This window comes from Capricornis sumatraensis, chromosome 1, assembly GCF_032405125.1.
Source record: "Capricornis sumatraensis isolate serow.1 chromosome 1, serow.2, whole genome shotgun sequence".
Lineage (NCBI taxonomy): Eukaryota > Metazoa > Chordata > Mammalia > Artiodactyla > Bovidae > Capricornis > Capricornis sumatraensis.
Genome location: NC_091069.1, coordinates 236,922,017 through 236,937,068, shown reverse-complemented (window position 1 = coordinate 236,937,068; position 15,052 = coordinate 236,922,017). Strand labels below are relative to the sequence as shown.

Here is a 15,052-nt window from a genome sequence, read left to right as displayed (position 1 = left end):
AACCCAGGTCTTCCGCATTGCAGGTGGATTCTTTACTGTCTGAACCACCAGGGAAGCCCAAGAACACTGGAGTGGGTAGCCTATCCCTTCTCTAGAACTTCCTGACCTGGGAATCTAGCTGGGGTCTCCTGCATTGCAGGTGGATTCTTTACGAGCTGAGCTACCCAGGAAGCCAAATAAAGAGGTGATATATTTGCAAGTAAGTTTAGTTTAGCTATAAATATGACTGTTGTAGGACAGATTGATATAGGTATGATGTGATGGCTACTTAAATATAATAAGTGATATTGATTTTGATGTGACTTTCTGAAACAAAAGGTACTTTTGGTAAAGTACCTAACAAGACAGAGTTCAAGTCCAACCTCTTCTATAATCTTTTGGGAATTGCGTTTTTGGAAAATGTTATAGTAAAGTGATGCTGAACATATATTGTGTTTGTATGTAAAATGGAGTTAGAGTCTAGGCTCAGGATATTAAAATAAAGTTTGTTTTGCTACATGACTCTATAATGGAAAGTCTTTTGGAATGTGGGCCTATTGTCCCACTCACAGGACATGTAGCATCCTTGGTCCTTGCCCACTAGATATTAGTAGCGTCTACTGTCGTTTTGACAGTCCCAAATCACTTCCATAGATTTACAGAACGTATTTTAGGCGGTAGTGCTGTCCGTGTTGAGAACCACTGAGATGCTGAGGGTATGGGGTTCTCTGGTGATGTGTGTGTAATAGTATGCCTCCCTCTTTCTCCTCTGCACTCCTCCCTTCCCCCAGCTTATGCAGTGTATAGTATAAGGAGATGGAAATAAAATGTGCTGTTAAACACTTCCCCCATAGCATGTATAGCCCTCTAATATCTGGCATCATTTATTTATTATATTTATTGCTTTTTATCATGCTCTCCTTGCTGAAATGTCAATTCTGCAAAGGTGGGCTTTTTTTGGTCATTGCCTAGGCTGTGTAGTTGTTTAACTGTTGACTGAATTTAAGAGTACAACTTAAGCTTTTCTTTTGTAGTCCCGAGTGTATACTGTAATCACGGTAGTACTAAATTGCGTTTCTCAAACACACCACGTTGCTTCAGAACTCTTTTGCATGTGCTGTGCTCTCTACCTCGAGTCCTTGTCTTTTTTTCTTCCGTTTTCACCTAACAATAATATTAGTCTTTCAGATTAATCATCCTGCTGCTTAGATACCATCTCCCATTCCACCTCTAACTTCTGTATTTCAGTTAATTATATCTTCAACTTTCTTTTTATTTTGTGTTCATTTTTATGGTTATCCTTATCCTCTGGTAGAAATAACAACTGTAACTTACTTACCTGTTTCCTTTCTGTGTTGAATGCCTTGAGGGTAAGGGACTGTATCTAATCTCTGTTACCAGCACCTAGTAAATTAAAGATATTCACATGTTGAATTTCAGCATGAAATAGGCTTTAAATGAATCTTTGTAGAGCTCAGACGTTCTATTTTTGGGGTTGTGTTCCTTTCATCTCTTCCCTAAACCAAGGTTTTCCCTGACAATGCTGAATGATCAACATTATGAATAATTTATCTTGAAGTTCCTAGTAGTTTTTGGAATAATTGACATATTAAAGTTTGATTGGCAATAACCAGTTTAAAATTCATTTCTTAGGGGTCAGAATTCCCCATTGAGAGTTAGAATATTTTAGTTTCTAAAGAACACATGAATTAAATGAGAAAATAGATATGAAAATGCTTTGTAAACTATAACTTGCTAAACAAGTGTCAGGTATTATAAAAATATTTGTATTCTGTCTACCTTTTCTTTCTGGGTTGGTTGTATGGGAACAAGAACACTAGGAAGATTACTCCTTGGAACTTCCCCAGTGGTTAAAACTCTGCACTGCACTGCAGCGCGTGTGGGTTTGATTTCTGTTTGGGGAACTAAGATCGTGCATGCTGTGCACCATGGCCAAAAAAAAAAAGATTACTCCTTGACCTATGTGATCAAATATTTTCTGAGTCTGTTGTTATACCTGCAGTTATAATGAAAGTTAGTAATAAAAAGTGCACTAATGATTGCTTTTAATGATTCTTTTCTACATTTTTAAGTTTTTAAAAAATCTCAAGTAATGAAAGATTAGAGTTTTAAGTTCAGCGCTCAAATGCGTATTTATTTCTCGCTAAGTGCTTAGTTTGCTCTGAGAATAAGGCCGTCATCAGGTGAAGACAGGTATCTGTCTGAATGTGCTGTGCTTGCTCACTCAGTCGTGTCTCACTCTTTGAGAACCCATGGATTGTAGCCTGCCAGGCTCCTCTGTCCATGAGGATTCTCCAGGCAAGAAGACTAGAGTGGGTTACCATGCCCTCCTGCAGGGGATTTTCCCAACCCAGAAATTGAACCCAGGTCTCCCACTTTGCAGGCAGATTCTTTACCATCTGAGCCACCAGGGAAGCTGATCTGTCTGAATAATTAAGCTTTAACCATTAATATGAATATCAATACCCGAGAAGAGCATTTGTTACACTTTAAAAAAATATATTTTTTAATTCAAAAATATAATTTTCCTGAAATCAGTATTTGTTTGGATCATTTACAGGGGTTTTTCCTGTAATACCTGCAAATGTATTATCTCATTTGCTCCATACTCTGAACTATGCGGTGACATCACCATTTTATGCTTGAAGACAGCAGTCTCAAAATTTTGTTTTTGCCCTAAGTCATGAAGTAGTAGAACTAGGTTTCAAACCCATCTTCTAATGCCGGATCATGTTTTCTTTTCTACCACTCAATGCCTGAATATGGTAGAAATAAAGAACATGTTATTTTAATGAAATATACATAGAGCAAGATTTTAATGAAATGAAATTGATAACTTTCTAATTAACACTTAAATTCTCACTGTTCATTGTCTAATAAACCCATTGTTTCATTTCAGGTTTTAAAACTTCAGTTGAACACATTTACTTCTAATCTTTGAGTTAAATCCCATTCAAGTGTAGGACTTAGTAGTTTAGTATTCAAGACCTTTCCCAAAGAATTTTTTTTTTCCCCTAAAGTTAGGGTTTTATTCACCCCAGCCATGGGTAGTTTATTCAGAAGGGCAAGTAGAGAATGTTCTAGTGTGCCTTTTCAGCATGTCTGACCAGTTTTCTGAGCTATCATTAAGATTTTCCTCTTTTGTGCTACTAAAGAGGAATAAAAGGTAGGGGGAGCGTATAGCCTGGTTTGTCTCCAAAACTCTTCATTTATGTGTGTTATCTGTGACAAGTATTAACAGTGCTGTCTTTCAGTCCTAAAATTATCCTGGTTTGGATGGTAAATTTGAAGGTCTATTCATTGTCTATTCATTTATTGTTATGTAACAAAATACCCCAAAACTTATCTGCTTAAAACATTTGTTATCTCAGTTTCTGTAGGTCAGGATTCAGATGTGGCTTAGCTGGTGCCTCTGCCCCAGAGTTCCTTGTGAGGCTGCAGTCAGGGTGTCAACAGGAGCACTTCTTCTCACCTGAAGACTGAATTGAGGGGGCATGCACTTCCAAGCTCACTCACAGGGTTTTTGGCAGGATTTAGTTCCACATGGGCTGTTGAACTGAGGGCCTCAGTTCCTTGCTGGCTCTTGGCCAGGTGCTCCCCTTAGTTCCATGCCATGTGGACCTCTCCATGGGGCAGCTTGCAACAAGGCAGCTGGCTTTTGACAGAGGGAGGGACAGACAGACACAGACATGGACACACAGAGAGGGAGAGCTCTGCAATGACATTATATCACTTCTGCTGCTTTCTTACTAGAATCAAGTCACTATGACCAGTGTTCACTCAAGGGGAGACATCACACAGGACTTGAATTTGAGAAGGTGGGATCACTGGGGCTATCTCAGAGACTGCCTATCACCTAATAAAAGGGAAATTGCTTCCACATAGTAGTTCTCCACAGTGGAATACAACTTATTTGTTTCTGTCTTCCTTCAAAAAGAAATTTGCTTCAAGCGTCTCATCTTTCTTTAATGTTTAGTACCTGTTCATACATATGTACATTTAGCTCTACTTAGAATTAACACTAATTCACAGATTTGGCATATATAAACTTTCCACTTGAAGGGACCTGTATACATATTCACATAATCTGGTGGGGTGCTATTAAGCATAGAAATGGAACAGGTTTTTAATACATTTGCGGTGGCTTCTGGAGCTTTGAATGGGTAAAAGGAGTTTAGAGCTAGGTTTTGAGGGCTTACTAGGTCATTTGTTTGAAGCCTTGTGCCAAAAAGCAGAGGTCGTAGTGTGACCCTGGCTAGCATTGCTCTCCTTCATGGGCACAGACTGTACCCTGAGCTTCAGCTGGCTCCTTGGCACATCTGCTCTCTTGGTGGGGAGGATGGAGCATCACTGTGTATAATCCCTTCCAGCTCCTGAAAGCTATAACTACAGTTGAAAGGGTATTGGTGTTTTGAAGTGAGGATGAAGCCACTTTTTGAAAGGACAGATCATCAGAAACTCTCCTGGCCTTTTGGCCTCTATGGGCAGGAGGGAGGAAGGAACTCTAGTGCTTTTCATATTTCAGAAGTAAATAAGTGCCCCCAGATGAAACTGTCCCTCACCAAAATCCACGCTGTTGTTGGCAAGAATGAAAGAGCCTCCAAGTTCTCTTCACCCCTGCCTAACCCAGTATCACAGCCTCACTCATCCTTCCCTCCAGGTTGTCAAGATTAAACTCTTATTCTCTGTTTACATTAACCTCCACAAGAAGCCCAGGACTCTAGGGTCCTTCCTTTTGCCCGTGTATCTCTGTCCATTTACTTTTCTAGCCAGATTGCTTGCCTCTCTCCTTCTTTCATGGGATTTCCTTATCCTCAGCCTCTTCTCCAAACATTTCCCTCATCTTTCTGTTTAGATTGAAACTGAGCTTTTCACTTGTTGACATCCCTTTCCTCAGTTTTCTCCTGCAGTCTTCTGAGCTGGTGGCTCTTTTCCTTCCCATGTCCCTCATATCTCTAGGAGGTACAGGAGAGAATTGTTCTCATGGATCTTTTCAGACCCCTCTCTTCCCTTTTTCTGAACGTTCCAGCTCTGCATCTCATCAGACTCTACCTTGTTGTAGTCATCGATAGATCCCCCGGCTTCCCGGGTGGCACAGTGCTGAAGAATCCTCCTGCCCACGTAGGAGACACAGGAGATGTGGGTTTCATCCCTGGGTTGGGAAGATCCCTTGGAGAAGGGAATGGTTACCCCCTCCAGTATTCTTTCCTGGAAAATTCCATGGACAGAGGAGGCTGGTGGGCTACAGGCCATGGGGTTGCAAAGAGTCAGACACAGCTGAGTGACTGAGTATGAGCATAGATCTTCTGGATCATTCCCCCTCCTTTCTTTTAAGATTTGAGCTCCTAGCTTGTGTAATTTATGCAAATTTCACCACCTGTATAGACAATTTTTCTAAAATTCTAGACTTCTCCAGTGATCATATCCTCTGTCCTACTTTGAGGTATTTGTCCTCATGGTTTTTTCCTAGACCTTGACCTTCATGTAATAACTAAATCCCTTCACTAACTAAAATCCCTTCATAATCTCAATTTTTCACATCCTGGCCACCACCTTCTGTCCTCCCTAACCATTCCTCCTACTACCTGAACACCTGCAACCCTTCTTCAATTCCCTTGTTACCTGCATTGTATTAATTCTACCACTCTTTCACTGGTCTTCAGTAGGCCTGCCATAATCACAACCTTGCATATATACTCTCAACTCAGCTGACCTCTTCCTCTGGCTTTGTCATCCTTGCCTGGTGAAATTCCAGCTCTGGTTAAACCCAGCTCTCTTATTCATGCCTACTTCTGTATATTTAAATGTAGTTGGAGAAAAACACAGCCACGCTGACTGGTCTCACTTTAAATTCATAATCATGAGCCTCAGGAAGGTTAAGTGCTGCCTGGCAGAGCTGATATATTTTCTGGCCCATACAGTGTCTTATTCTCGTCTTTTTCTTCACCCACCCTCACATCCATCCCCACCATTTTAACTTTAAAAAAGTAGAGATAATTGGAGAGAATGTCCACAAGCTTTCACCACCATATCCACCTAATTAATTGCCTCTGGCTATTGTACTTTCCATGCTGTACTTGGTCAGTAAATCCACTTTCTTCTCAATTATTCATGAACATTGTTCCAGAAGTTCTTCCCCTACCCCAATGCAGCATGTTTTTCTTTATATAAAAACAATTCCCTCAATAAATAAATATGCTTTAATTTATTCCATCTTAAAAAAAAACAAAAAACTTCTGACTTCACCTCTCTCTCTAACTACTTCTCTCTTCTCTTTCCTTTACAGTGAAACTCCTTGAAAGAGTTGTCTGTATTTACTTTCTCTAATTCCTCTTTACCCATTCTCTCTTAACCCTCCCCAAGCAAGCTTTGGCCCCACCACTCGCACATACTGTTGTTGTCAAGATCACTGATCTCCACGTTCCTGAATCCAACTTTTGTTATTGTTGTTCAGTTGCCCAGTCGTGTCTGACTCTTTGCTACCCCAAGGACTGCAGCACGCCAGGTCTCCCTGTCCCTCACCATCTCCCGAAGTTTGCCCAAGTTCATGTCCATTGCATCAGTGATGCCATCCAGCCATCTCATCCTCTGATGCCCTCTTCTTCTTCTGCCATCAGTCTTTCCCAGGGTCAGGGACTTTTCCAGTGAGTCAGCTGTTTGCATCAGGTGACCAGAATACTGGAGCTTCAGCTCCAGCATCAGCCCTTCCAATGAGTACTCAGGGTTGATTTCCCATAAGATTGACTGGTTTGATCTCCTTGTCCAGGGGACTCTCAGGAGTCTTCTCTAGCACCAGAGTTTGAATTCATCAATTCTTTGGCACTCTGCCTTCTTCACAGTCCAGTTCTCACAACCGTGTGTGACCACTGGGAAGACCATAGCCTTGATTATACGGACCTTTGTCAGCAGAGTAATGTCTCTTTTTCAATACACTGTCTGGGTTTGTCATAACTTTCCTGCTGAGAAGCAATCATCTCTAATTTCATGGCTGTAGTCACGATCTGCAGTGATTTTAGAGCCCAAAAGAGGAAATCTGTCACTGCTTTCTACCTTTTCCCCTTCTTTTTGCCATGAAGTAATGGGGCCAGATGCCATGATCTTAGTTTTTTTAATATTTGGTTTTAAGCAGACTCTTTCATTCTCCTCCTTCACCCTCATCAAGAGGCTCTTTAGTTCCTCTTCGCCTTCTGCCATTTAGAGTTGTATCATCTGCATATCTGAGGTTATTGATGTTTCTCCCACGTATCTCAATTCCAGCTTGTAACTTATCCAGCCTGGCATGTCTCATGATGTATGCAGCATATAGGTTAAATAAACAGGATGACAGCGGACAGCCTTGTTGTACTCCTTTCTCAGTCCTGAACCAGTCAGTTGTTCTGTTCAGAGTTCTAACTGTTGCTTCTTGATGCACTTACAGGTTTCTCAGGAGACAGGTAAGGTGGTCTGGTATTCCCATCTCTTTAAGAGCTTTCTGAAGTTGTTATCATTGACACAGTCAAAGGCTTTAGCATCATTGATGAAACAAGTAGATGGTTTTCTGGAATTCCCTAGCTTTCTCTGTGATCCAGTGAATGTTGGCAATTAATCTCTGGTTCCTCTTCCTTTTTTAAACCCAGTTTGGACATCTGGAAGTTCTTGGTTCACTTAGTGCTGAAGCCTAGGATGCAGGATTTTCAGCATGACCTTACTGGCATGGGAGATGAGTGCAATTGCTTGATGGTTAGCACATTCTTTAGGGCTACTCTTCTTGGGAATTTGGGTGATGATTGACCTTTTCCAGTCCTGTGACCACTGTTGGGTCTTCCAGATTCACTGACATGTTGAGTGCAGCACTTTGATAGCATCATCCTGTAGGGTTTTGAATAGCTCCATTGGAATTCCATCACATCCACTAGCTTTATTAACAGCAGTCTTCCTAAGGCCCATTTGACTTCACACTCCTGGATGTCTGGCTCTGGGTGACTAACCACACCATCATAGTTATTTGGTTCAGTAAGATTTTTTTTGTACAGTTCTGTGTATTCTTACCATCTCTTCTTGATCTCGTCAGCGTCTACTAGATCTCTACTGTTTCTGTCCTTTATTGTGCCCATCTCTGGGCAGAATGTTCCCTTGATATCTCCAGTTTTCCTGAGGAGACCTCTTGTCTCCCCGTTTCTGTTGTTTCCCTGTTTTTATGCGCTGTTCATTGAAGAAGACCTTCTTGTCTCTCCTTGCTGTTCTTTGGAACTCTGCGTTTAGTTGGGTGTACCTTTCCCTTCCTCCCTTGCTCTTTGCTTCTCCTCCTTCTTCAGCTATCTGTAAGGCCTCCTCAGATGACCACTTTGCCTTCTTGCCTTTCTTTTTCCTTTGGGTTGGTTTTGTTGGCTGCCTCCTGTACAGTGTTATGGACCTCCATCCACAGTTCTTCAGGCACCCTGTTTACTCTCATCCTTTGAGTCTATTTGTCTCCTCCACTGCATATTCATAGGGGACTTGATTTAAGTTGTATCTGACTGGCCTAGTGGTTTTCCCCAGTCTCTTTAGTTTAAGCCTGAGTCTTGCTATGAGAGGCTGATGATCTGAGCCACAGTCAGCTCATCAACCCAACATTTAGGTCTTAGTTATTATCTTGTGCTACACATCCATAGCATTTGGCATAATTGATTACTCCCTTCTTAAAACATTACCTTATCTGGCCTCTTAGGCTTCTTCCCATCCCACTGGCTGCTTGTTCAGGTGCTTCAGAGCTCAGTCTTCGGGCTCTGCTTTATCCTAAGTGAATTTATCCTGTTTATGCTGCTCCTGTTTATACTCATCTCCCTAATTTGTATCTCCCACTCAATAGGTCTCTCCTAACCTCTCGACATATATTCACCTGTAACTTGACATTCTCACTTGGAAGGCTAATAAAATTTTCAGTTCTAACAAAAACTGAACTTTGATCTTCTCACTCAGAGTTGCATCTCCCACAGTCTTCCCCATCTCAGTAACTGGCAGCTCAGTCTTTCTGGATGCTCAGGCAGAAACTTTAAGTATTATCCTTAGCTCCTCTATTCTTTCACATCCCTCATCTATTCCAACAGCATATCCAATTTGATAGTCATTTCAACATTAACATTTATCTGGAATCTGAGTGACTCTTACTACCTCCAAAACTCTTGCCCTAGTCCAGGCTTCCTTCATCTCTCTGAAAGAATAGCACTTCTGGTTACTGAAATAGCCTCCTACCTAGTCTCCCTGCTTTGTTCCCTAGCCCAGTCCACATATTTGTCTGTTTCTATAGTTGCAACTAGAGCAGTCCTTTTAAGGCAAGTCAGTTCATGTCTAATGGCTTCCCAAATCATACTATGAAAATAAAAATTCTTACAATGACCAACCAGACTCTATACCAATGTTGTCCAGTGGAAAAATAATGCAAGCCACGTACATAATTTTAAATTTTCTAGCAACCATGCTATAAAAATAAAAAGAAAACAGATGAAGTTAATTTAAATGTTAAATCTAATTTAAACCTATATACAGAATATTATTTGAACATACAGTTAATGTAGGAAATTGTTAATGAAATTGTTTTACTTTTTTATATCAAGTCTTCAAAAATCTGGTATGTATTGTACACAATTTTGATGCCAAAGTTTGGTTGGAAATACTTGATTTGTATTTTGCTTGGAAATACTTGATTGGTATTTAGGTTTCATGAAATACAGTTGAAAGTAGATTTACATACCCAAGTATTTCTAAACAGTCTTAAAAGTTTTCTAATAATTGAATCTAGCATTGGTTTTTAAATATTTAATTTTAATTAATTAAAATTTAAAAATTTTAAATTCATCTTCTAGCCACATTTCAAATGTCCAATAGCCATATGAGGCTAGCGGCTATCATATTGGACACCGCAGCTCTTTACCATCTGGCCCCTCTTCTCTGAACTCATCTCCTACTGTTTTCTCCTTTGCTCATTCTGCCCCAGCTGTCACAGCCTCCTGTTCTTTGATCCCCTTAGACGCTTCCCATTTCAGAGCCTTTGCATTTGTTGTTCTCTTTGCTTAACAAGCTTGGCTCCAAGATAGCTGCATGACTTACTCCTTGACCTTTCTCACCACTTTTCTCAAGTGTCACCTTTTCTCTGAGCACCTATTTAGTATCTGTACCAATCGCCTTCTCTCTCAAAGTCTTTTATTTTCAGGCTGCCTTTTTTTTTAAATATTTATTTTTATTTATTTATTTGGCTGTGCAGGGTATTAGTTGTGGCATGTGGGATCTAGTTCCCCTATCAGGGATCAAACTCAGGGTCCCAGCATTGAGACAGCTCAAGAGTCTTAGCCACTGGACCACCAGGGGAGTCCCTCCAGGCTGCCTTTTGAAAGACAAGAGAAGAGGGCTGAAAGTGGAGAGATGGCTTGATCGACAAAGGAAAGCAGTGAAATAGGAGAAATGTCCCATACAAACAACTAAATGAATATGTTAAGCGGAAGCATAGAGTAAAATCACTTTGGACAACCGACTAGATCCTCTAGCTTGCTACTATGTAGGCAACTCACAGGTTCCATTTTTGTACATACGACTGGCCCCTTTGTAGGTGTAAGCTCTGTACAATTCTGCCTTAGCTTCCTCTTGCATCTCTTTGGCACCTAGCATAGAGCTTTGACCCAAAGGCAGTGTAGCGTTTCACTCATTGGCTACATATTGATTAACCTTCTGTGCTTTCTAGTCTGCAGTTCCCTCTCTACCATCTACCCTTCGTTTTCAGTGCCGGCAACTGGAATCCTTGCTGATGGTATTTGTGTGTTGGCTTCACTCGCTTTATGGCTGTGGTTGTGACCCTGATTCTTTCCTTATCTATTCTTGTGCACTGTTACTCATCTTCTAAAACCAGCCCCTCTAAGAAGTCTTCACTGATTCTCCCAGTTTGTTAATACTCTCCTAAGTGCTACCTTTATTTGTGTATACTTCTGTTTTATATTCTAATAGGGAATATAAACATGTAAACATAGTTACAATAGAATATGAATTCTTGAGGGAGAGACCATGCCTTACTTTTTTTTTTTACCTTTAATGCTTTCCTCTGTACCTTGCATATCTTATTAATAGATAGGCAGTGTTTATTAAATGAATGTACAGAGAATTAGTACAGAGAAGTAGACTTGTTGTTAATGGGAGAAATTTGTTATTTAAAATAAAGGTTTTAAACCCAAGTATGTTTTTAAAAACCATATTGAGAGGCAAGAGATATAGAGCTGTGGAGACAAACAGTAAAATCAAAGATCAGTCCTTACAAAGCAGAGAATACGCACTTAGCATTATTGGAAAGTCAGGAAAGCACATGTGCTCAGATGAAGTGAGAAGACATATCTGTATTATGGGAGTGCTGTTTTCAGTTTTATCCTGGATTTTGCTCTTGGGTATATTATTTTGAGGAAACCAGACCCGTTAGCAAGTGCTTTATGTTACCTGTCAGGCATAAGAATTTTCATCAGTGTGTCTTATTGCTGCCAGTTTGTTCTTTATAAATGGAGTATGTATTAAAAATAGGTGTTTGCGTTGCCTACAAGGATATTTTTGTTGCAAACCCATAATATGAAAATACACTTTGATTTTTAGCTGAACTATATTGCCTGAAATTTTTTCCAGAGTTATTTTCAGAGACTCAGAATTTTAAGCTGACACTGTGTCTTGGCAGTTAACTCTTTTCTGATCAGGGATTCTGGATGAACTGGAAAAGTATTTCTTCCTCTCTATAAAAACTTATTGCTAATGGTTGATAGTATATGAGCAGCATATTCCAGCAGGCATCAGAAAGAAACAGCAAGGGATAAAAGTTCTTTCTCTCTGGTTCTTAAACATATGTTCTTTGTTTTAAATGATGTTAAGTGTTGAAAATTAAATATAAAAATAAGTATAGCCCCCAAATAAGTATTATAGGAAATAACATAATAGAGCAAACCCCAAAATACAAATAAAAGGAGGTAAGTGTCTCCCTTGTTCTTCATATTCTAATTCCTCCCTCTTCTGGTCAGCTTTAGCCAATTCAGACTGGGTAACTCATTTGGACCTGATAAATCACCCTAATTTTTAATTTTGTTTTTCCTCAAGAAAGTGTGACAACAACTCCTTTATATTAGTTTTTATTTTTTACTTATGTCTGCTTCTTAGCAGTAGAGCTCCTCTGTGTCTCTCTGAGGGTCTTCCTCTTGCACTGAGACTACCCTTCATAAACTGTTCATGAAGTCCTTTCCCATTTTTCCTTGCTGAGATCAGATTTTCCCTCCCTTTAGTGGATATAAACAGAAACAGCATTCCTATCTTTTTTCATATGTAGGTGACATCCAGCACTTAGTTAAGAAACTTAGCTTGCTTCTTAATACTTAGGCCCAGTTCTGTTAGCAAAGCTTGCAGTGCTCACTACAAAGGTTCCTCTGTCTAGTTATGTTAGTAAGAACTGGGTATCTCTTTCTTGCTCATCTTATTTTTTATCTTGTCACAAGATTTTCTCAGATTGATTTAATATGATAAGTATATATAAAAATGTGAATGCCTCTGCTTTAAGTTAGATTATATAGCTATTTGATGTTATAGGTGATACTGTGAATTTGTGATTTGCATGGCTTCAGATGTCATAATTTTTCCCCCCACTTTCTAGGAAGTAACAGCTAGCAGTCGCCACTATGTTGACAGGCTATTTGACCCTGATCCCCAGAAAGTTCTACAAGGTGTCATGTAAGTAGTATGTATTTAAGAGTCTATCAAAAAATCTTGTTTGTTTTATGTTTGAATCTGATAAGTATTATAATTCTGAAAATATAGGGTTATAACTTTTCTGTTTTGGAAAGACCCCTTGACATTCATGACTTTAATATGATACTGAAAAGAATTGTCTGTTGGGTAGTTAACTGACATGGTTAGCTTCATTTTTTTGTAGAATATTTGCTTTACATTTTAAAAAATGTTTAGTTTGGAGAAGGCTTTTGTTACTTTAATATCCAGCAAAAGCAAGAGAGTAGAATTGGTGATCTTTTATCATTTGAAAAGGCTGGGAGAATAGGTCATTGGGGTTAGAGGTGGTTTTGTTTCGTTTTTGGTTAACTCATTGACGGTCTCTAAAGTTTGGATTTCCTAGTGATGTTGTAAATATCAGGATTTAGAAAGCTGTGTTAGAAAATTTAAATAAACTCTTGATAACCTTAATGTCCTTCTTTTTTCCAGAATTGCCTCATGTTTAATGAGAGGAAACATTTTTAAGCAATATATCTGAGGTGATTATACTTAAAAATAATTAAGTGGTACAAGTGCAGTAAGATTGCAAATGATTGAAAGAATTCTCGCTCCTAAGAGCAGGTTTTTATGCTCTTACCACACCACTTCTAAGAAAGAAAAAGTGAAAATGAAAGTCGCTCAGTTGTGTCTGACTCTTTGCGACCCCAAGGACTGTACAGTCCATGGAATTCTCCAGGCCAGAATACTGAAGTGGGTAGCCTTTTCCTTCTCCAGAGATTCTTCCCAACCCAGGGATCAAACCTAGGTCTCTCGCATTGAAGGTCTAGCCTAAGACAACTCATTGGGTTGGGAAACACAGAGCATCCACAGGAGTGAGCTGTGTCCTGGGGAAGGAGGACCCCAAAAATATCAGGATGAGATACATTTGAGATAGCAGTGAGGCACTTATTTGTCCCTTTCTTCTTCTTGCCCTGTTAGTGTGATCAGCAAAATAGCATCTTTAGCTTAACTCTTGCTCAACCTTGGCACCACTAGGATGCTTTGTTTATGGAAGTTTCTACTGACTGTTAATTCTTATTCAATGCTCACCCCCCACTTTCCAAAAAAGGCTGTATATAAGGGATGTCTTGGGGAAAGTGGTTTATTTCTAAAGTAGAGGCAAGATAAACAAGCAAGGCTGCTTAACTATTCAAACTGAGCTAGAAGGAAAAGTGAAGAGGAGCTGAATGGAGACCCATGTGGGTACTTGACACCTTCTTTTCATGTCTTCTCAGTTTACAGAGACAGGAGATGGTATTTCTTGTTTTCTCATTATGTTAACTTTGCCTTTATCTTCTTAACTAGGCTGGGAGACTTAATAATGATTTAATCAACCCCTGTAAGTCTAGTTTGATTAATACCAGGGCAAGTGGTATTAAATCCATCTGTTAAATCAGTTTGGTTGTACCTGTACACACAAATTTCAAATCCTCCAAGATGATGCTGTGAAAGTGCTGCACTCAATATGCCAGCAAATTTGGAAAACTCAGCAGTGGCCACAGGACTAGAAAAGGTCGGTTTTCATTCCAATCCCAAAGAAAGGCAATACCAAAGAATGCTCAAACTACCACACAATTGCACTCATCTCACATGCTAGTAAAGTAATGCTCAAAATTCTCCAAGCCAGGCTTCAGCAATATGTGAACCGTGAACTTCCTGATGTTCAAGCTGGTTTTAGAAAAGGCAGAGGAACCCAGAGATCAAATTGCCAACATCTGCTGGATCATGGAAAAACATCTATTTCTGCTTTATTGACTATGCCAAAGCCCAAGCCTTTGACTGTGTGGATCACAATAAACTGTGGAAAATTCTGAAAGAGATGGGAATACCAGACCACCTAACCTGCCTCTTGAGAAACCTATTTGCAGGTCAGGAAGCAACAGTTAGAACTGGACAGGGAACAACTGGTTCCATGGTTTCAAATAGGAAAAGGAGTACATCAAGGCTGTATATTGTCACGCTGCTTATTTAACTTACACGCAGAGTACATCATGAGAAACGCTGGACTGGAAGAAACACAAGCTAGAATCAAGATTGCTGGGAGAAATATCAATAACCTCAGATACGCAGATGACACCACCTTTATGGCAGAAAGTGAAGAGGAACTAAAAAGCCTCTTGATGAAAGTGAAAGTGGAGAGTGAAAAAGTTGGCTTAAAGCTCAACATTCAGAAAACAAAGATCATGGCATCCGGTCCCATCACTTCATGGGAAATAGATGGGGAAACAGTGTCATACTTTATTTTTTGGGCTGCAAAATCACTGTAGATGGTGATTGCAGCCATGAAATTAAAAGACGCTTACTCCTTGGAAGGAAA

At 39.7% G+C, this 15,052-nt stretch overlaps 1 protein-coding gene across 1 annotated transcript in view; it reads left to right on the top strand.

Annotated features, from left to right (window-relative positions):
* ARMC8 (armadillo repeat containing 8) overlaps window positions 1-15,052 on the top strand; it is a 104,908-nt gene that overhangs the window by 14,222 nt on the left and 75,634 nt on the right. Inside the window, exon 2 of the mRNA XM_068985575.1 lies at window positions 12,623-12,699. Within this exon, the coding sequence (XP_068841676.1) occupies window positions 12,623-12,699 (77 nt within the window). The remainder of the gene's footprint in view (window positions 1-12,622; window positions 12,700-15,052) is intronic.